General features: G+C 49.4%; 1 protein-coding gene across 2 annotated transcripts in view; it reads left to right on the top strand.

The window, feature by feature from the left end:
* Positions 1-1,592: 1,592 nt before the first annotated feature.
* LOC144611669 (coiled-coil domain-containing protein 9-like) overlaps positions 1,593-20,792 on the top strand; it is a 54,171-nt gene continuing 34,971 nt past the window's right edge. For both annotated transcript variants that reach the window (XM_078430875.1, XM_078430874.1), the window contains exons 1-6: positions 1,593-1,693; positions 8,970-9,023; positions 9,403-9,513; positions 10,324-10,467; positions 12,042-12,353; positions 16,778-16,861. In XM_078430875.1, coding sequence (XP_078287001.1) covers positions 9,021-9,023; positions 9,403-9,513; positions 10,324-10,467; positions 12,042-12,353; positions 16,778-16,861 — 654 coding nt within the window. In that variant the 5' untranslated portion in view covers positions 1,593-1,693; positions 8,970-9,020. The remainder of the gene's footprint in view (positions 1,694-8,969; positions 9,024-9,402; positions 9,514-10,323; positions 10,468-12,041; positions 12,354-16,777; positions 16,862-20,792) is intronic.

Genomic DNA, 20,792 nt, shown 5'->3' with positions numbered 1-20,792 from the left:
CTCCGAGATCTTCGGTTTCCTCCACATTCCAAAGACGTACAGGTTCGGAGGTTAATTGGCTTGGTATAAATATTTTTTTAATTGTCCCCAGTGTTAGTGTTAGTGTGCGGGGATCGCTGGTCGGCATGGACTCGGTGGGCCGAAGGGCCTGTTTCCGTGCTGTATCTCTAAACTAAACTAAACTAAATCAGGCAGCGTCCTCAAGCTACTTTGAAAAAGTTCTCCTGATGCTGTCTGACCTGCTGAGTTACTCCAGCACTATGTGTCTTTTTTTCCCTACTTTCAATAAGTCACATGTGGACAGGTACATGAATAAGAAAGGTTTAGAGGGATATGTGTCAAACTCTGGCAGGTGGGGCTAGTATAGATGGGGCACCTTGGTCGGTGTGGGCAATATGGGCCAAAGGGCTGTATCTATGACTCCTCTGTTCTCCTCTGGTCTGAAGAAGGGTCCCGACCCGAAACGTCACCTGTTCTCCAGAGATGCTGCCTGACCCACCGAGTTACTCCAGCACTTTGTGTCTTTTCCCCCCATTCTGCAGCCTCTTGGGTCTCTTCGTTAAGAAAGAATCGAAGGATTATTTTCAACGTTGTCAGGGGTTTATGGGGAGAAGGCAGGAGAATGGGGTTCGGAGGGAGAGATAGATCAGCCATGATTGAATGGCGGAGTAGAATTAATGGGCCGATTGGCCTAATTCTGCCTAATCAAGACGGCAGGGGAAGAGAAAAGACATTCTAGCCTTCCATCACAGTGAGGAGGTGACTGGAGGAGACTCACTGTGATGGATGTTTCTTTTTGTTTGGTGTTGGTTTATGATTGTGTGCGTTGTTGCTTATTTTTATTGCTCTTATTGTTGGGTAATCTTTCATTTCACTGCACATTTATGTGTATGTGACAAATATACACATCAGTCTGAAGAAGGGTCTCGACCCGAAATGTCACCCATTCCTTCTCTCCAGAGATGCTGCCTGACCCGCTGAGTTACTCCAGCATTTTGTGAATAAATACCTTCGATTTGTACCAGCATCTGCAGTTATTTTCTTATACTAAATATACACATCAGTCTGAAGAAGGGTCTCGACCCGAAACGTCGCCCATTCCTTCTCTCCTGAGATGCTGCCCGACCCCCTGAGTTACTCCAGCATTTTGTGAATAAATACCTTCGATTTGTACCAGCATCTGCAGTTATTTCCTTATACTAAATATACACATCAGTCTGAAGAAGGGTCTCGACCCGAAACGTCACCCATTCCTTCTCCCCTGAGATGCTGCCTGAGTTACTCCAGCATTTTGTGAATTAATACCTTCGATTTGTACCAGCATCTGCAGTTCATTTCTTATAAATAAAATGGACTATTGACTATTTTATGTGCAGACACAAATTCAATGTGCATTGCCTTTAAGAGTGGTTATCCTTTGAGCCTCCTTGCAAAGCTGTTTAATGCAACATTTGATACGTTTTTGAGGGCATTGCATTGAGTGGGATTGCATTGAGTGGGGTGAGTGAGGTTTTCTTCTCTATTAGAGAGTTTTACAGGCAGGGCAGGGCTCAGTATTTGGCAGGAAACGTGGGTCCTTGTGTGCAGGAAGTGGGCGGAGAGGGGGGAGCAGGATTTGGCAGCTGAGAGCGGTGGTGGGACCTGGGACCTGGGACCGGGACCGTCCGCGCCCCCCGAGGCTCCGGAGATACAGGTAGAGGGGGCGCCGCGGGGAGGGAGGGAGAAGGGGACGGGTGGCTGGGTGGGTGGGGGGCAGCCAGCCAGCTCAGCCGGAGCTTGGAGCACACCAGCCGGGGAGAGTGAGCAGCCCGACCCAGGGACAAGGGAAGGCCCTGCCTGGGCTGGTGCAGAGAGAGAGAGGGGGGGGGAGAGAGGGGGACAGGGGGAGGCTCAGGTTGGGTTTGGTGGGACCCCTTGCCTTGTAACTCCAGACCCAGTGCCCCCTGCACTGACTCCCGGTGTGGGCTTCGCCCGTGTGGGCCCGGAGGAGGACCTCCTCTGTTCGGCCCAGGGTCTTGAGGACCTCTGCCCGGCACATGGACATGGTCATGAGGGGATCTCCTCTCGTTAGCCTCAGCTCAGGGTCTTGTGGACCTCCTCTGTTTGGCCCAGGGTCTTGAGGACCTCCTCTGTTCGGCCCAGGGTCTTGTGGACCTCCTCTGCTCGGCACATGGACATGGTCATGAGGGGATCTCCTCTCTTTAGCCTCAGGGTCTTGTGGACCTCCTCTGTTTGGCCCAGGGTCTTGAGGACCTCCTCTGTTTGGCCCAGGGTCTTGTGGACCTCCTCTGTTTGGCCCAGGGTCTTGAGGACCTCCTCTGTTTGGCCCAGGGTCTTGTGGACCTCCTCTACTCAGCACATGGACATGGTCATGAGGGGATCTCCTCTCGTTAGCCTCAGCTCAGGGTCTTGTGGACCTCCTCTGCTCGGCACATGGACATGGTCATGAGGGGATCTCCTCTCTTTAGCCTCAGGGTCTTGTGGACCTCCTCTGTTTGGCCCAGGGTCTTGTGGACCTCCTCTGTTTGGCCCAGGGTCTTGTGGACCTCCTCTACTCAGCACATGGACATGGTCATGAGGGGATCTCCTCTCGTTAGCCTCAGCTCAGGGTCTTGTGGACCTCCTCTGCTCGGTCCCAGGACCTTCTCTGCTTGGATCAGGGTCTTGAGAAGATTTCCTCTGCTTGATCCCAGGGTCTTGTGGACCTCCTCTGCTCGGTCCCAGGACCTTCTCTGCTTGGATCAGGGTCTTGAGAAGATCTCTTCTGCTTGGCCCAGGGTCTTGAGAACCTCTGCCCGGCACAGGGTCATGAGGGGATCTCCTCTCTTTAGCCTCAGCTCAGGGTCTTGTGGACCTCCTCTGCTCGGTCCCAGGACCTTCTCTGCTTGGATCAGGGTCTTGAGAAGATCTCCTCTACTTGCCCCAGGGTCTTGTGGACCTCCTCTGCTCGGTCCCAGGACCTTCTCTGCTTGGATCAGGGTCTTGGGAAGATCTCCTCTGTTTGGCCCAGGGTCTTGAGGACCTCTGCTCGGCACATGGACATGGTCATGAGGGGATTGAGGGCGTGCAGCATAGGTTTACTAGGTTAATTCCCGGAATGGCGGGACTGTCATATGTTGAAAGACTGGAGCGACTAGGCTTGTATACACTGGAATTTAGAAGGATGAGAGGGGATCTTATCGAAACGTATAAGATTATTAAGGGGTTGGACACGTTAGAGGCAGGAAACATGTTCCCAATGTTGGGGGAGTCCAGAACCAGGGGTCACAGTTTAAGAATAAGGGGTAGGCCGTTTAGAACCGAGATGAGGAAAAACTTTTTTAATCAGAGAGTTGTGAATCTGTGGAATTCTCTGCCTCAGAAGGCAGTGGAGGCCTATTCTCTGAATACATTCAAGAGAGAGCTAGATAGAGCTCTTAAGGATAGCGGAGTCAGGGGGTATGGGGAGAAAGCAGGAACGGGGTACTGATTGCGAATGATCAGCCATGATCACATTGAATGGCGGTGCTGGCTCGAAGGGCCGAATGGCCTACTCCTGCACCTATTGTCTATTGTCTATCTCCTCTCGTTAGCCTCAGCTCAGGGTCTTGTGGACCTCCTCTGCTCGGTCCCAGGACCTGCTCTGTTTGGCCCAGGGTCTTGAGATCTCTGCCCGCCACATGGACATGGACATAGAAACATAGAAAATAGGTGCAGGAGTAGGCCGTTCGGCCCTTCGAGCCTGTACGCACCGCCATTCAATATGATCATGGCTGATCATCCAACTAAGTATCCCGTACCTGCCTTCTCTCCATACCCCCGATCCCCTTTAGCCACAAGGGCCACATCTAACTCCCTCTTAAATATAGCCAATGAACTGGCCTCAACTACCTTCTGTGGCAGAGAATTCCACAGATTCACCGCTCTCTGTGTGAAAAAAAAAAGTTCTCATCTCGGTCCTAAAAGACTTCCCCCTTATCCTTAAACTGTGACCCCTTGTTCTGGACTTCCCCAACATCGGGAACAATCTTCCTGCATCATGAGGGGATCTCTTCTCTTTAGCCTCAGGGTCTTGAGGACCTCTGCTCGGTCCCAGGACCTTCTCTGCTTGGCCCAGGGTCTTGAGGACTGTCTTTTCTCGGTCCAGGGCCTTGAGAAGATCTCCTCTACTTGGTCGCTGGGCCTTGAGGACCTGGGGTGCTGCACCAATGCAGGAGAGGTTTGGGCCCAACTTTGTCTAGTAGATGTTAAAGCTGCTGAGAACACTAGAGTTGCAAGGTAGAATAAAACTAGTCAGAAGAGCAAAAGACTGCAGATGCTGGATTCTTGAACTAAATATAAGCCCTAGAGTATCTCAGCAGGTCAGGCAGCGACAATGGAAGAAATGGGGAGTGTGGCGGTAGAGTTGCTGCCTTACAGCACTTGCAGTGCCAGAGACCCTGGTTCGGTCCCAACTACGGGTGCTGTCTATACGGAGTTCCCCCAGTGACTGCGTGGATTTTCTCCGAGCCTCACAGCGAATGCAGCGCCTGAGACTCAGGTTCGATCCTGACTACGGGCGCCGTCTGTACGGAGTTTGTACGTTCTCCCCGTGACCTGCGTGGGTTTTCTCCGAGATCTTCGTTTTCCTCCCACACTCCAAAGACGTATAGGTATGTAGGTTAATTGACTGGGTAAAATGTAAAAATTGTCCCTAGTGTGTGTAGGATAGTGTTAATGTGCGGGGATCGCTGGGCGGCGCGGACCCGGTGGGCCGAAGGGCCTGTTTCCGTGCTGTATCTCTAAATCTAAATCTAAAAAAAATCTTCGGTTTCCTCCCACACTCCAAAGACGTGCAGGTTAATTGTAAGTGTAAATTGTCCCCAGTGTGTGTGCAGGATAGTGTTAAAGTGCGGGGATCGCTGGTTGGTGCGCACTAGGTGGGCCGAAGGGCCTGTTTCCCACGATGTATTTCTAAACTAAACTAAACTAGAGATTTACAAAGCGTGGCGCGATTGTAATAAGTGATTGTAGATCTGTTTCTGTGGCCAGCAAGCAAATAGTGGCCTGGGTTGGGCGCCATCTTGGAACTCTTGGTGCGGTCTGTAGCTGGGTCTGATTTCTTTGTAGGAATCTACTCGTGTTGGAGGTCACGTAGTGTGGATGTGCTGACTGGATAATCGTGGCCAGGTTTAGTGTTTCACTGCCCGCTGCGCTCTGTCACTTCATTAATCTCCTGAGCTGGGATTTCCTTGGTGATGAAGCATTCAGGTGAACTTTCTTCCAAGGTCACCAAAGTGCTGGAGTAACTCAGCGGGCCAGGCGGCATCGCTGGAGAACATGGGGAGCTGACGTTTCAGGTCGGGAGTCTATACAGTTCAGTTTAGTTTCGGTTCACTTTAGTTTATTGTCACGTGTACTGAGAGAGGTACAGTGAAAAGCTTTTGTTGCATCAGCAGAAAGATAGTACATGATCCCAATCGATCCATTTACAGTGTACAGAAACATGATAAGGGAACAATGGTACCGAGCGAGGTACAGTGAAGAGCTTTTGTTGTATAGATTTGAGTATAGGAGCAGGGAGGTTCTGCTGCAGTTGTACAGGGCATTGGTGAGACCGCACCTGGAGTATTGTGTGCAGTTTTGGTCTCCTAATCTGAGGAAAGACGTTCTTGCCTTAGAGGGAGTACAGAGAAGGTTCACCAGATTGATCCCTGGGATGGCGGGACTTTCATATGAAGAAAGACTGGATAGACTAGGCTTGTACTCGCTGGAATTTAGAAGACTGAGGGGGGATCTTATAGAAACATATAAAATTCTTAAGGGGTTGGAGAGGCTAGATGCGGGAAGATTGTTTCCGATGTTGGGGGAGTCCAGAACCAGGGGTCACAGCTTAAGGATAAGGAGGAAGTCTTTTAGGACCGAGATGAGAAAACATTTCTTCACACAGAGAGTGGTGAGTCTGTGGAATTCTCTGCCACAGAAAGTAGTTGAGGCCAGTTCATTGGCTATATTTAAGAGGGAGTTAGATGTGGCCCTTGTGGCTAAAGGGATCAGGGGGTATGGAGAGAAGGCATGTACAGGTTACTGAACTGGATGATCAGCCATGATCATATTGAATGGCGGTGCGTACAGGCTCGAAGGGCCGAATAGCCTACTCCTGCACCTATTTTCTATGTTTCTATGTTTCAATTGATCCATTTACAGTGTACAGATACATGATAAGGGAATAATGGTACCGAGGTACAGTGAAAAGCTTTTGTTGCATGCTAACCAGTCAGCAGAAAGACAATGCAGGATTACAATCGATTACAAAAGAGGGTCTTGTCCCGAAATTCTTCCGCCGTTTCAAGTTTAACTGTTCACTTGCATGGAGTTTGTATGTTCTCCATGTGACCACGTGGGTTTTCTCCAGGTGCTCTGTGTTCCGCCCACACTCCACAAAGACGTGGAGGTTTGTAGGTTAATTGGCTTCTGTAAATTGTCCTTGTGTGTGCAGGATATCATATCATATCATATATATACAGCCGGAAACAGGCCTTTTCGGCCCACCAAGTCCGTGCCGCCCAGCGATCCCCGTACATTAACACTATCCTACACCCACTAAGGACAATTTTTTTTACATTTACCCAGCCAATTAACCTACATACCTGTACGTCTTTGGAGTGTGGGAGGAAACCGAAGATCTCGGAGAAAACCCACGCAGGTCACGGGGAGAACGTACAAACTCCTTACAGTGCAGCACCCGTAGTCAGGATCGAACCCGAGTCTCCGGCGCTGCATTCGCTGTAAAGCAGCAACTCTACCGCTGCGCTACCGTACCGTGTCAGTGTGTGGGGAACGGCGCGGTCTCGGTGGGCCGAAGGGCCTGTTTCTGCACTGTATCTCTAATCCAAACTGAACTAGAGGGGCTGAATGGCCTGCTCCTGCTAATTTCCCAAAACGTTACCATTTCCGATGTGGACGTATAAAATGGTAGCCTTGATCCTTGTATACTTATCTGGAACGCCAACCACAGCCACATCCTTTGATGTGCAAATTGATTCCAGATGCCAGGAGCTGCATTTACTTAAAGCTGCTGTGTTTCGATACGTGCATGTTGCTGTGTCTGTAGCTCTTGACATCAGCAGACACCATCTGACTATGACTGTGTCTTGGAGAAATCCCATCTCGTTCTTGTGTTCTCCCTCACACACCCGTTTCCCAGTCCCTTCCCCCTCTCGTGATGCTCCCACCCACCACACCGGGGATACTTTGCAGCTGGCATCAGCCAACAACCTGCATGTCCATGGGAAGGGCAAAATCCAGCAGGGTCACAGGGAGAACCACGGTGGCGCAGCGGTAGAGTTGCTGCCTTACAGCGCTACAGACCCGAGTTCGATCCTATATATAAAATCGTGTGGGGAATTGCAAAATCATGAGAGGAATAGATCGGGTAGATGCACACAGTCTTTTACCCAGAGTAGGGGAATCGAGGACCAGAGGACACAGGTTCATGGTGAAGGGGGAAAGATTTAATAGGAATCCAAGGGGTAACCTTTCCACACAGAGAGTGGTGGGTGTATGGAACGAGCTGCCAGAGGAGGTAGTTGAGGCTGGGACTATCCCATCGTTTAAGAAACAGTTGGACAGGTACATGGACAGGACAGGTTTGGAGGGTTATGGACCAAGCGCAGGCAGGTGGGACTAGGGTAGCTGGGACATTGTTGGGTGGTGTGGGCGAGTTGGGCCGAAGGGCCTGTTTCCACACTGTCAATCTATGATTCTGTATAAAACACAGCGTGGTACAGCAGGTGCTGTCTGTATGGTGTTTGTACGTTGTCCCCGTGACCTGTGTGGGTTTTCTCCAGGCGTGCAGCGTAGGTTTACTAGGTTAATTCCCAGAATGGCGGGACTGTCATATATTGAAAGACTGGAGCAACGAGGCTTGTATACACTGGAATTTAGCAGGATGAGAGGGGATCTTATCGAAACGTATAAGATTATTACGGGGTTGGACACGTTAGAGGCAGGAAACATGTTCCCAATGTTGGGGGAGTCCAGAACAAGGGGCCACAGTTTAAGAATAAGGGGTAGGCCATTTAGAACGGAGATGAGGAAAAACTTTTTCAGTCAGAGAGTTGTGAATCTGTGGAATTCTCTGCCTCAGAAGGCAGTGGAGGCCAATTCTCTGAATGCATTCAAGAGAGAGATAGATAGAGCTCTTAAGGATAGCGGAGTCAGGGGGTATGGGGAGAAGGCAGGAACGGGGGTACTGATTGAGAATGGCGGTGCTGGCTCGAAGGGCCGAATGGCCTCCTCCTGCACCTATTGTCTATTGTCTCCGGGATCTCTAGTTTCCACCCACACTTCAAAGATGTACAGGATCGAACCCAGGTCTCTGGCGCTGTAAGGCAGTAACTCTACTGCTGCACCACTGTGCTGCCCACAGTCTCATCGCATCTCCGGTGACTGAGTAGACTCAGGGTGGGCACAAAGGTATGGTGGGGGGGGTGGGGGGGGGGGGGGGGGGGAGGGGTGGGGATGTGCCAATAATTTAAGATGACAGCCCTTACTCTCCAGGTGAGAGCAGTAAGATGGACTCTTTAATAACTCTCTCAGCCAGGATCAAGAAAATCATCAAAGCCCCACAGAGATTCACAATCTGTTCTCAACACCACCGATGCAGCTTAGTTTAGTTTAGAGATACAGCGCGGAAACAGGCCCTTCGGCCCACCGAGCCCACGCCGACCAGCGATCCCCGCACATTAACACTATCCTACACACACTAGGGACAATTTACACATACACCAAGCCAATGAACCTACATACCTGTACGTCTTTGGAGTGTGGGAGGAAATCGAAGATCTCGGAGAAAACTCGCGCGGTCACCAGGAGAACGTACAGACAGCGCCCGTAGTCGGGATCGATCCTGGGTTTTTGGCGCTGTAAGGCAGCAGCTCTACCCGCTGCACCACCGTGGCCGCCCCGACTACTTGTGTGACCGAGTTTTTGCTTTACCTTTCCTGCAGGAGTTGAAGAGAAGACGACTTGTTGTCATTGTTGGTGGTCTGCTGCTCAGGATGGTAAGTTTACTGTAACTTCTAGGCTGGTATAAAACTACTCTTTATATTTATATTTTTCCTGCCTGATGGGAGAGGGGAGGAGAGGGAGTGCCCAGGTTGCGACCCGTCCTTGGTTATGCTACTGGCCTTGCCGAGGCGATGGACAGAAATGTTTCTTAGTGTGTGAAGCGTTCAAAAGAACAGCTATCTTTATTCGCGTCGCACGAGCGATTCGGGTCTCTGGGTCTCGGCTCCCAGCTCATAAACACGCACGGTCTGTCTGAGCGAATGAATGGAATCAGGGGATATGGGGGAAAAGCAGGAACGGGGTACTGATTTTGGATGGTCGGCCATGATGATATTGAATGACGGCAAGTGATCCTCTCTCCTCTACCCTCAGTCGGCGACCACCGATCCCAGTTTGAAGAGTCGCGAAGAGCAGGATGCAGAGTTGGACCGGAGGATCGAAGCTCTGAGGAAGAAGAATGAAGCTCTGATGAAGAGACATCAAGTGAGTCACGATACGATAGAACTTGATTTACCCCAGGAGGGAATTTGATCTGCCAACTCTTGGAGGATTGCACAGGCTAGATGCAGGAATAAATGTTCCCAATGTTGGGGGAAGTCCAGAACCACGGGCCACACAGTCTTAGAATAAAGGGGAGCCCATTTAAAACTGAGGTGAGAAGGAACGTTTTCACCCAGAGTGTTGTGAATTTGTGGAATTCTCTGCCACAGAGGGCAGTGGAGGCCAAATCACTGGATGGATTTAAGAGAGAGTTAGGTAGAGCTCGAGGGGCTAGTGGAATCAAGGGATATGGGGAGAAGGCGGGCACGGGTTATTGATTGGGGACGATCAGCCATGATCACAATGAATGGCGGTGCTGGTCCGAAGGGCCGAATGGCCTCCTCCTGCACCTATTTTCTATGTTTCTATGAAATTGATCTGCCAATTCTTAGAGGATTGGACACTTTAGAGGCAGGAAAAACGTTCCCCATGTTGGGGGAGTCCAGAACCAGGGGCCACAGTTTAAGAATAAGGGGGAGGCCATTTAGAACTGAGATGAGGAAAAACCTTTTCCCCCAGAGAGTTGTGAACCTGTGGAATTCTCTGCCACAGAAGGCAGTGAAGGCCAATTCACTGGATGTTTTCGAGAGAGAGTTAGATCTAGCTCTTGGGGCTAACGGAATCAAGGGATATGGGGGAAAAGCAGGAACGGGGCACTGATTTCGGATGGTCGGCCATGACCATATTGAGTGGCGGCAAGTGGTCTATCTTGTTCCTCTAGTATCTTTGGTAAAAACTTAAACTGGTTTCTAGGAAATTGAGGAAGACCGGAAGAAGGCAGAAGAGGACGGCATCTCGGTAACCACCCGGAGACCCAAGTACGAGGCGGAGAACGACCGCAAGCAGAATGGGAAGGGCATCGCCACCGTGACCAGTGACCCCGTCAAGCCCCCAGCGGTGGGTAGACAGACCCCACCCTGCCCTCTGCCACATACGTGCATCTTCCATCTCCCAATTCTAGACAGAGACGATCCTTCTAAGTTTTCGTCGGAACGGGATGCGGGGGCAGAGAGGTCATTGTGCGGTTGCAAGTGGGGCATTGTGCTAGTAGAACTGCAAGGGGCCGAATGGACTGTGCAGCACCTGGTGCCCCGTCATGGGGAAATTATGCATTGACCTCTGCACTGATCAGGAGGGTGGGAGCCGATCTTGGATCCAACGGAGGGGGGGGGGGTCATAATGTGGGGGGTCACAGATTAATCGGGGGGGGGGGTTGTCACAGAGTCAATGTGGGGGTTCACAGAGTCAATGGAGGTCACGGAGTCAATAGAGGTCATGGAGTCAATGGGGGGTAGTTCACAATGGAGGTCATAGAGTCAATGTGGGGGTTCACAGAGTCAATGGGGGGGTTCACAGAGTTAATGTGGGGGTTCAGAGAATCAATGGAGGTCACAGAGTCAATGTGTGGGTTCACAGAGTCAATGTGTGGGTTCACAAAGTCAATGGAGGTCACGGAGTCAATGGAGGTCACGGAGTCAATGGGGGGTAGTTCACAATGGAGGTCATAGAGTCAATGTGGGGGTTCACAGAGTCAATGGAGGTCACGGAGTCAATGGGGGTAGTTCACAATGGAGGTCATAGTCAATGGAGGTCACGGAGTCAATGGGGGTAGTTCACAATGGAGGTCATAGAGTCAATGTGGGGGTTCACAGAGTCAATGGGGAGTTCTTGGATCCACAATGGAGGTCATAGAGTCAATGGAGGTCACAGTCATTGTGGGGGTACAGAGAGTCAATGGAGGTCACAGAGTCAAAGGACGTCACAGAGTCAATGTGGAGGTTCAGAGAGTCAATGGAGGTCACAGAGTCAATGGGGGAGTCACAGAGTCAATGAGGGGGTTCACAGAGTCAATGTGGGGGTTCACATAGTCAATGTGGAGGTTCACAGAGTCAATGTGGGGGTTTAGAGAGTCAATGGAGGTCACAGAGTCAATGGGGGAGTCATGGAGTCAGTGGGGAGTTCTTGGATCCATTGATGTCGGGGGTGGGGGGGGTCTTGGAGCCAACCAAGTCATCCCAACTCCTCCATGCCGACCAAGTTGCTCCATCTGAGCTAGTTCCACTTGTCCGTGTTTGGCCCACATCCTTCAGACATTCCCGTCCTAAGGTCATGAGGAACAGGAGTATAGTTAGGCCATTCGGCCCATCAAGTCTCCTCTGCCATTCAACCATGGCTGATCTATCTCTCCCTCCTAACCCCATTCTCCTGCGTTCACCCCATAACCTCTGACACCCGCGCTGATCAAGGAATGTCTTCTGGACTGGGTCTTCTCGAGAGCTGGACTGGTGACTTTGGCACGGCAAGGCCATGGCCACATTGGCACGGCAAGGCCATCCGCAGTGGAAGCTTGTTGCCGTCGCTGCCTGGGGGGGGTTGGGAGCCGTCGGCAAGGGGGCCGGGCGGCGTACGCGGGAGTCCGGTTCCGCGAGGTTTCCCCGCGTCTGAACCGTCCGCCGTTTATTCCCCCGCAGGAGAGGCATGAGAGGCGGGCGCCGATGGACAGGAGGCCGCGGGGCGGTATGGAATCGGCCGGCCGGCGGCCCTGGGTTGTGAACGCCGACACTGCACCCCACTACACCTCCCCCAGCAACCGGCCCGACAGGACGCCGCGGGCCGAACGGACCCAGTGGGCCCCCCGGGAATTCCCCGAGGAACCCGAGGGGGACCGGAGGGGCCGCGGGAGGAGGGGACGAGGAGGCAGAGGTGGTGGAGGAGGAGGAGGAGGAGGAGGAATTGATGGAGGAATCCCGGCTGGAGTTTCGCCTCCGGACAGGAGAGTAAAGGTGAGATGAGGATCATTATGTGTAGCCAGAGTGTGGTGACCTGGAACATCACCCATCCTCTCTCCTCCAGAGATGCTGCCTGGCCCGCTGAGTTACTCCAGCACTCTGAAACGTCACCTATCCATGTTCCCCACAGATGCTGCCTGACCTGCTGAGTTACTCCAGCACTCTGTGAAACGTCACCTATCCATGTTCCCCACAGATGCTGCCTGACCTGCTGAGTTACTCCAGCACTCTGTGAAACGTCACCTATCCATGTTCCCCACAGATGCTGCCTGACCCGCTGAGTTACTCCAGCTCTCTGTGAAACGTCACCTATCCATGTTCTCCACAGATGCTGCCTGACCCGCTGAGTTACTCCAGCACTCTGTGAAACGTCACCTATCCATGTTCCCCACAGATGCTGCCTGACCCGCTGAGTTACTCCAGCACTCTGTAAAACGTCACCTATCCATGTTCTCCAGAGATGCTGCCTGACCCGCTGAGTTACTCCAGCACTAGCGTTGAGTTGAGTTTAGTTATCGTTCACGTGTATTTTTAGATTTTTTAGAGATACAGCGCGGAAACAGGCCCTTCGGCCCACCGGGTCCGCGCCGCCCAGCGATCCCCGCACACTAACACTAACCTACACCCACTAGGGACAATTTTTACATTTGCCCAGACAATTAACCTACATACCTGTAAGTCTTTGCAAACGTATCGTGTACCGAGGTAGAGTGAAAAGCCTTTGTGTGCTAACCAGTCAGCTGAAAAGGCAATACATGGTTACAATTGAGCCATCCACAGTTTACAGATATGATAAAGGGAATAACGTTTATTGCAAGGTAAAGTCCGATCAAAGATAGTCCCATGGTCTTCAAAGAGGTAGATAGTAGTTCAGCACTGCTCTCTGGTTGTGGTAGGATGGTTCTGTTCCCTGATAACAGCTGGGAAGAAATTGTCCCTGAATCTGGAGGTGTGCGTTTTTACACTTCTATAACTTTTGCCCGATGGGAGAGGGGAGAAGAGGGAGTGGCCTGGGTGCGACTCGTCCTTGATTATGCTGCTGGCCTTGCCGAGGCAGCGTGAGGTGTAGATGGAGTCAATGGAAGGGAGGTTGGTTTGTGTTGTGGCCTGGGATTCTCTGCAATCTCTTGCGGTCTTGGATGGAGCTGTTGCAAAACCAAGCAGTGATGCTTCCCGATAAAATGCCTTTCACGGCAGTGGCGAATCTGTGGAATTTGTTGCCACAGACAGCAGTATTTTTAAAAGCAGAGATTGACAGGTTCTTGATTAGTAAGGTGTCAGGGGTTTTGGGGAGAAGGCAGGAGAATGGGGTTAAGAGGGAGAAATTGATCCGCGATTGGAATAATCTGCAGAAATTTGCCGCTTAGCCAAAACACTGCATATTTCAGCCCAGAAAGGAACCTGAGAATGGTCTGGATGTGTAGGAAACAAAACTGCAGATGCTGGTTAAAATCGAAGGTAGACACAAAATGCTGAAGTCAAGTCAAGTCAATATTATTTGTACAGCACATTTAAAAACAACCCACGTTGACCAAAGTGCTGTACAACAGTTCAGGTACTAAGAACGAATATACAATGGCACACAAACATAACAGCACATACATAAACAGTTCACAGCGCCCCCTCAGAGGGCCTCAAACGCTAGGGAGTAGAAATAGGTTTTGAGCCTGGACTTAAAGGAGTCGATGGAGGGGGCAGTTCTGATGGGGAGAGGGATGCTGTTCCACAGTCTAGGAGCTGCAACTGCAAAAGCGCGGTCACCCCTGAGCTTAAGCCTAGACCGCGGGATAGTGAGTAGCCCCAAGTCGGCCGACCTGAGGGACCTGGAGCTAGAGTGGTGGGTTAGAAGATTTTTGATGTGGGGGGGGGAATGTCCATTTAGGGCTTTGTATGTGAACAGGAGGAGCTTGAAGTTGGAGTAACTCAGCGGGTCAGGCAGCATCTCGGGAGAGAAGGAATGGGTGACGTTTCGGGTCCTTTGTTTAATTTACCATTCTCTGTGTTACCTGTGAGGGCCCAGAGGCGGAACCACAGAAGGCCGAGGACAACTTCTCATTCGGAAGTGAATGCACCTGTTTCAGTGATTGGGCCCAGGGGGGAGATCAATGACTTGGCATCCGGCATCTCGAGGCCCCTGAGTACCTCCTTGTTTAACGTCAGGAGCCAGGAGCAGAATCAGGCAATTTGGCCCATTAAGTCTGTTCTGCCATTCAATCATGGCTGATCTATCTCTCCCTCCTAACCACATTCTCCTGCCTTCTCCCCATAACCCCTGACACACGTACTAATCAAGAATCTATCCATCTCTGCCTTAAAAATATCCATTGACTTGGCCTCCACAGCCTTCTGTGGCAATGAATTCCACAGATTCTCCACCCTCAGATATGAGGGTATAAGATCATGAGGGGGATAGATACAGTAGGGCGAATGCATAGAGTCTTTTGGCAGGTTAGGGGGAATCAAGAACGTTTAATAAGGTTAAAAGGTCATAAGTGATAGGAGTAGAATTAAGCCATTCGGCCCAACAAGTCTACTCCGCCATTCAATCTATATCTCCCTCCTAATCCCATTCTCCTGCCATCTACCCATAACCCCTGACACCCGCACTAATCAAGAATCTATCCATCTCTGCCTTAAAAATATCCATTGACTTGGCCTCCACAGCCTTCTGTGGCAAAGAATTCCACAGGTTCACCACCCTCTGACTAAAGAAATTCCTCCTCATCTCCTTCCTAAAGGAACATCCTTTAATTCTGAGGCTATGACCTCTGATCCTAGACTCTCCCACTGGTGGAAACATCCTCTCCACATCCATTCTGTCCAAGCCTTTCACTATTCGGTAAGTTTCAATGAGAATCCCGCTCATCCTTCTAAACCGCAGTGCTGTCAAACACTCGTATGTTAACCCAATCATTCCTGGGATTCAATGATACTTTATTCACATGTACCTCAAGTAAAGTCATACAGCAGACCTCATCTCGACAGTACACAAGTATCGCCACAAAGGCAATATATGATTACAATCGAGTCGTCCACAGTGTACCATTCTCCCAGAGACTGGTGGGTTTCCCTGGGTTCGGTGGGCCAAAGGGCCTCGTTCCTTACTGTATCACTAAACCAAACCAATCTAAACCAAACCTAGCAGTCCAGTCTTCGAGATACCAGACCAGTCATAGACAATAGGTGCAGGAGGAGGCCATTCGGCCCTTCGAGCCAGCACCGCCATTCAATGTGATCATGGCTGATCATTCTCAATCAGTACCCCATTCGTGCCTTCTCCCCATACCCCCTGACTCCGCTATCCTTAAGAGCTCTATCCAGCTCTCTCTTGAATGCATTCAGAGAATTAGCCTCCACTCCTGAGGCAGAGAATTCCACAGATTCACAACTCTGACTGAAAAAGTTTTTCCTCATCTCCGTTCTAAATGGCCTACCCCTTATTCTTAAACTGTGGCCCCTGGTTCTGGACTCCCCCAACATTGGGAACATGTTTCCTGCCTCTAATGTGTCCAACCCCTTAATAATCTTATATGTTTCGATAAGATCCCCTCTCATCTTTCTAAATTCCAGTGTATACAATAGACAATAGGTGCAGGAGTAGGCCATTCAGCCCTTCGAGCCAGCACCGCCATTCAATGCGATCATGGCTGATCACTCTCAATCAGTACCCCGTTCCTGCCTTCTCCCCATACCCCCTCACTCCGCTATCCTTAAGAGCTCTATCCAGCTCTCTCTTGAAAGCATCCAACGAACTGGCCTCCACTGCCTTCTGAGGCAGAGAATTCCACACCTTCACCACTCTCTGACTGAAAAAGTTCTTCCTCATCTCCGTTCTAAATGGCCTACCCCTTATTCTTAAACTGTGGCCCCTTGTTCTGGACTCCCCCAACATTGGGAACATGTTTCCTGCCTCTAATGTGTCCAATCCCCTCATTATCTTATATGTTTCAATAAGATCCCCCCTCATCCTTCTAAATTCCAGTGTATACAAGCCTAGTCGCTCCAGTCTTTCAACATACGACAGTCCCGCCATTCCGGGAATTAACCTAGTAAACCTACGCTGCACGCCCTCAATAGCAAGAATATCCTTCCTCAAATTTGGAGACCAAAACTGCACACAGCACTCCAGGTGCGGTCTCACCAGGGCCCTGTACAACTGCACACAGTACTCCAGGTGCGGTCTCACCAGGGCCCTGTACAACTGCACACAGTACTCCAGGTGCGGTCTCACCAGGGCCCTGTACAACTGCACACAGTACTCCAGGTGCGGTCTCACCAGGGCCCTGTACAACTGCACACAGTACTCCAGGTGCGGTCTCACCAGGGCCCTGTACAACTGCAGAAGGACATCTTTGCTCCTATACTCAACTCCTCTTGTCATGTAGAGGCTAAACTTTTAAAACCATTTCTCCTGACAGGAATGGGAAGAGAAGCGAAGACAGAACATCGAGAAAATGAACGAAGAGATGGAGCAGATTGCGGAGTACGAGAGAGGCCAGATGGTGAGAAGGCCAAACCGCTGAGCAAATATCCGGGCATTTCCATCCCCATCTCTATCTCCCACCCACCATCTCGTATGATCTTGTCCGTCTCTCCCCCCACCCTTCCCCTCACCTCCATCTGCCTGTTCATCCCTCGTGCAAGGTGATTTGCTGCAAAAGACTATTGCATCGTATTTCTTTCCTGTCGAGACACAGGGCGGAAACAGGCCCTTCGGCCCATCGAGTCTGCACCGACCTGCGATCCCCGCACATTAACACTACCCAACACACACACTAGGGCCAATTTTACGTACAAGTTTACCAAGCCTATTAACCTACAAACCTGCACGTCTTTGGAGTGTGGGAAGAAACCGGAGATCTCGGAGAAAACCCACGCAGGTTACGGGGAGAACGTATAAACTCCGTACAGACGGCGCCCGTAGTCGGGATTGAAACCGGGTTTCTGGCGCTGTAAGGCAGCAACTCTACTAGTGAGGAAATCCGGGCCGACCAGCAATCGGCATACACCTGCGCTATCCCACATACTAAGGCCAGTTTGCAATTTTATCCAAGCTAATTAACCTACAAACCTGCACGTCTTCGGAGTGTGGGAAGAAACCGGAGCACCCGGAGAAAACCCACTTGGTCACGGAGAACGTACAAACTCTGTACAGACAAGCAGGTTCGAATCCGGGTCTCAGGCACTGTAAGGCAGCAACGGTAGTAGAGTTGCTGCCTCACAGCGCCAGAGACCCGGTTTCGATCCCGACTACGGGTGCTGTCTGTATTGAGTTTGTACGTTCTCCCCGTGTCCTGTGTGGGTTTTCTCCGAGATCTCCGGTTTCTTCCCACACTCCAAAGACGTGCAGGTTTGTATGTTAATTGGCTTGGTGAACTTGTACGTAAAACTGTCCCTTGTGTGCGTTGGGTGGTGTTAGTGTGCAGGGATTGCAGGTCGGTGCGGACTCAGCCTGTTTCTGCCCTGTGTCTCTAAACTGAACTGAACAAAACTAAGCAGAAGTGGTTATAAATGTGTAAAAAGTAGGATCAGAAGTCAGGTAGAGGTGGTGTGTGTCTCTGCATCTTGCCTGGGGTGGTGACAGAGAGAGACAGGGGTCCCTTGCTACCCGTGACAGGATGCAGGAGCCTCTGAAACATCAATCATCAGCGTGCGTTATCTTCATCCACCCCCGATGACGCACAGCATCTGAAGCTGCTGTAACCCACAGCAGCAATTAAACGTCCATGTGAGCTGGTTCCCATCTCCGCAAACCCTATGGGCACTAAAACTTCCTCAGAGAGATCAACTCCAGGGCGGCACGGTGGCGCAGCGGTAGAGTTGCTGCCTTACAGCGAATGCAGCGCCGGAGACTCGGGTTCGTTCCTGACTACGGGCGCCGTCTGTACGGAGTTTTTATGTTCTCCCCGTGACCTGCGGGGGGTTTTCTCCGAGATCTTCGGTTTCCTCCCACACTCCAAAGACGTACAGGTATGTAGGTTAATTGGCTAGGCAAATGTAAAAATTAAAAAAAAATGAAAAAGAAATTGTCCCTAGTGTGTAGGATAGTGTTAATGTGCGGGGATTGCTGGGCGGCGCGGACCCGGTCGACCGAAGGGCCTGTTTCCGCGCTGTATCTCTAAATCTAAATCTAAATCTCCCCTGTGTAAAACAGAAGATAAGTCGTGATCACCAGCAATCTAAAGTGCATTCAACAGATGCTGGAGTTTCACTTAAAAATCGAGTTACATGATGTGTCTAAGCAAGAAATTTATAGCTGTCCACAATCCTGAGGCACTGTGTTCCTACGGTGGTTTAAAGTTAGGTTTAGGTATGCGCGAGTCTGTGCACTAATCAGCGATCACCCCGTACACTAGGACTATCCTAGGGACAATTTACAGAAGCCAATCGGCCTACACACCTGCACGTCAATAGACAATAGACAATAGGTGCAGGAGTAGGCCATTCAGCCCTTCGAGCCAGCACCGCCATTCAATGCGATAATGGCTGATCACTCTCAATCAGTACCCCGTTCCTGCCTTCTCCCCATACCCCCTCACTCCGCTATCCTTAAGAGCTCTATCCAGCTCTCTCTTGAAAGCATCCAACGAACTGGCCTCCACTGTCTTCTGAGGCAGAGAATTCCACACCTTCACCACTCTCTGACTGAAAAAGTTCTTCCTCATCTCCGTTCTAGTGGGAGTGTGGGAGGAAACCAGAGCACCCGGAGGAAACCCACACGGTCAAGGGGAGAATGTACAAACTCCGTACAGCCAGGACCCATTGTCGGTATTTATTCACAAAATGCTGGAGTAACTCAGCAGGTCAGGCAGCATCTCAGGAGAGAAGGAATGGGCGATGTTTCGGGTCGAGACCCTTCTTCAGACCCATTGTCGGAATCGAACGCGGGTCCCTGGTGCTTTAAGGCAGCAACTTTACCGCTTCGCCACCGTGCCGCCCAAGTCAAACTGAAGTACAATTAGTAGAGGACACAAAGTGCTGGAATAACTCAGTGGGTCCAGCACTCTGTGTCCTTTTGTGTAAACCAGTATCTGCAGGTCCTTGTTTCTACAATAGGTAGAATATATAGCCGTGTTCGATGCTGACAATGGGTGCGGTCTGTACGGAGTTTGTACGTTCTCCCTGTGACCTGCGTGGGTTTTCTCCAGGTAATCCTGTTTCCTCCAACACTCCACAGACATAGAGGTCTGTAGGTTAATCGGCTTTTTAAAAAAAATAATAATAATTTTAAAAAAAAAAAAAAATTATTTTTGAAAAGCATATGTACAAATAGAAATAAAAGACAAATTTGTTACAAAGTTCTTACATAGCTTCAATTTTTTAATTTTTAAAGAGAGAAAATAAAAAATAAAGCAGAAAGAAAAAAAAACTATAAGCTATTGGAAAGAGAGAATAAGAAAATTTAAAAAAAGGTATAACTATAAAAATTAAAGGGGGTAGATCCGGGAGACAATAACCACAGTTGTACATCCAACCCTAAACGCAAGTTTCAACTTATAACTTTAAATTTTTATTTTAGTCCTGTGCCAAACCCATTTACTTTTCTAAAAATTCAATAAATGGAGACCATATTTTAAAAAATAACTCAGGTTTGTCAATTAAGGTAAATCTTATTTTTTCCAAATGCAGGATCTCTGTCATTTCCGTAGTCCACATTTTAATTGTGGGGGTTATTGGTTTTTTCCAAAATTTAGGTATTAATTTTTTCGCAGTTATTAAACTGTAATCAAGAAAATGTACCTGACTTGTTGTAAAGTTTGTAGTATGTTCTGATAATCCTAATATAATTAATTTTGGATCCATATCCAATTGCTTGTTGATAACTTTAGAAACTATTTTAAAAATCTCCAACCAGAAATTTTGCATTTTTGTGCAAGTTACGAAAATATGAGTTAAATTAGCTTCTTGAAATTGACATTTATCACAAGTAGGAGAGATACTAGGAAAAATCCTATTTAATTTCGTCTTCGAATAATGTAATCTATGTATTATTTTAAATTGTATTAAGGAATGTCTAGTATTTAATGAACATTGGTGTATATGTTGTAAACTTTCATCCCATATATCTTGCGTTATAAGTTGATTCAATTCGTCCTCCCATGCTCGTCTATAAGATTCTGATGACGGAATGTCAGTATCTAGGAGAGTATTATAAATAAAGGATATTAATTTATTTGAATTATAATGTCGATTCAGGCATACATCAAGAGTTTCTGGACCTCTAAACTTATATTCTTGCATGTGTACTTTTACATAATCTCTAAGTTGTAAATATCTAAAATAATTATTAACATGTAATCCATACTTCTGCTGTAAATCCTGAAAAGAAAGAAAAGTTCCCTTATGATAAAGATCTCCCACCCTTTTAATTCCATAACTTTTCCATTGAGCAAATCCTCTATCTAAGACAGACGGTTTAAAAGAAGGGTTATT

The sequence above is a fragment of the Rhinoraja longicauda genome, chromosome 41, assembly GCF_053455715.1.
Source record: "Rhinoraja longicauda isolate Sanriku21f chromosome 41, sRhiLon1.1, whole genome shotgun sequence".
In the NCBI taxonomy this organism is placed as follows: Eukaryota; Metazoa; Chordata; class Chondrichthyes; order Rajiformes; family Arhynchobatidae; genus Rhinoraja; species Rhinoraja longicauda.
Note: the sequence above shows the minus strand (reverse complement) of the source record. Positions and strands in the feature narration are given on the sequence as shown.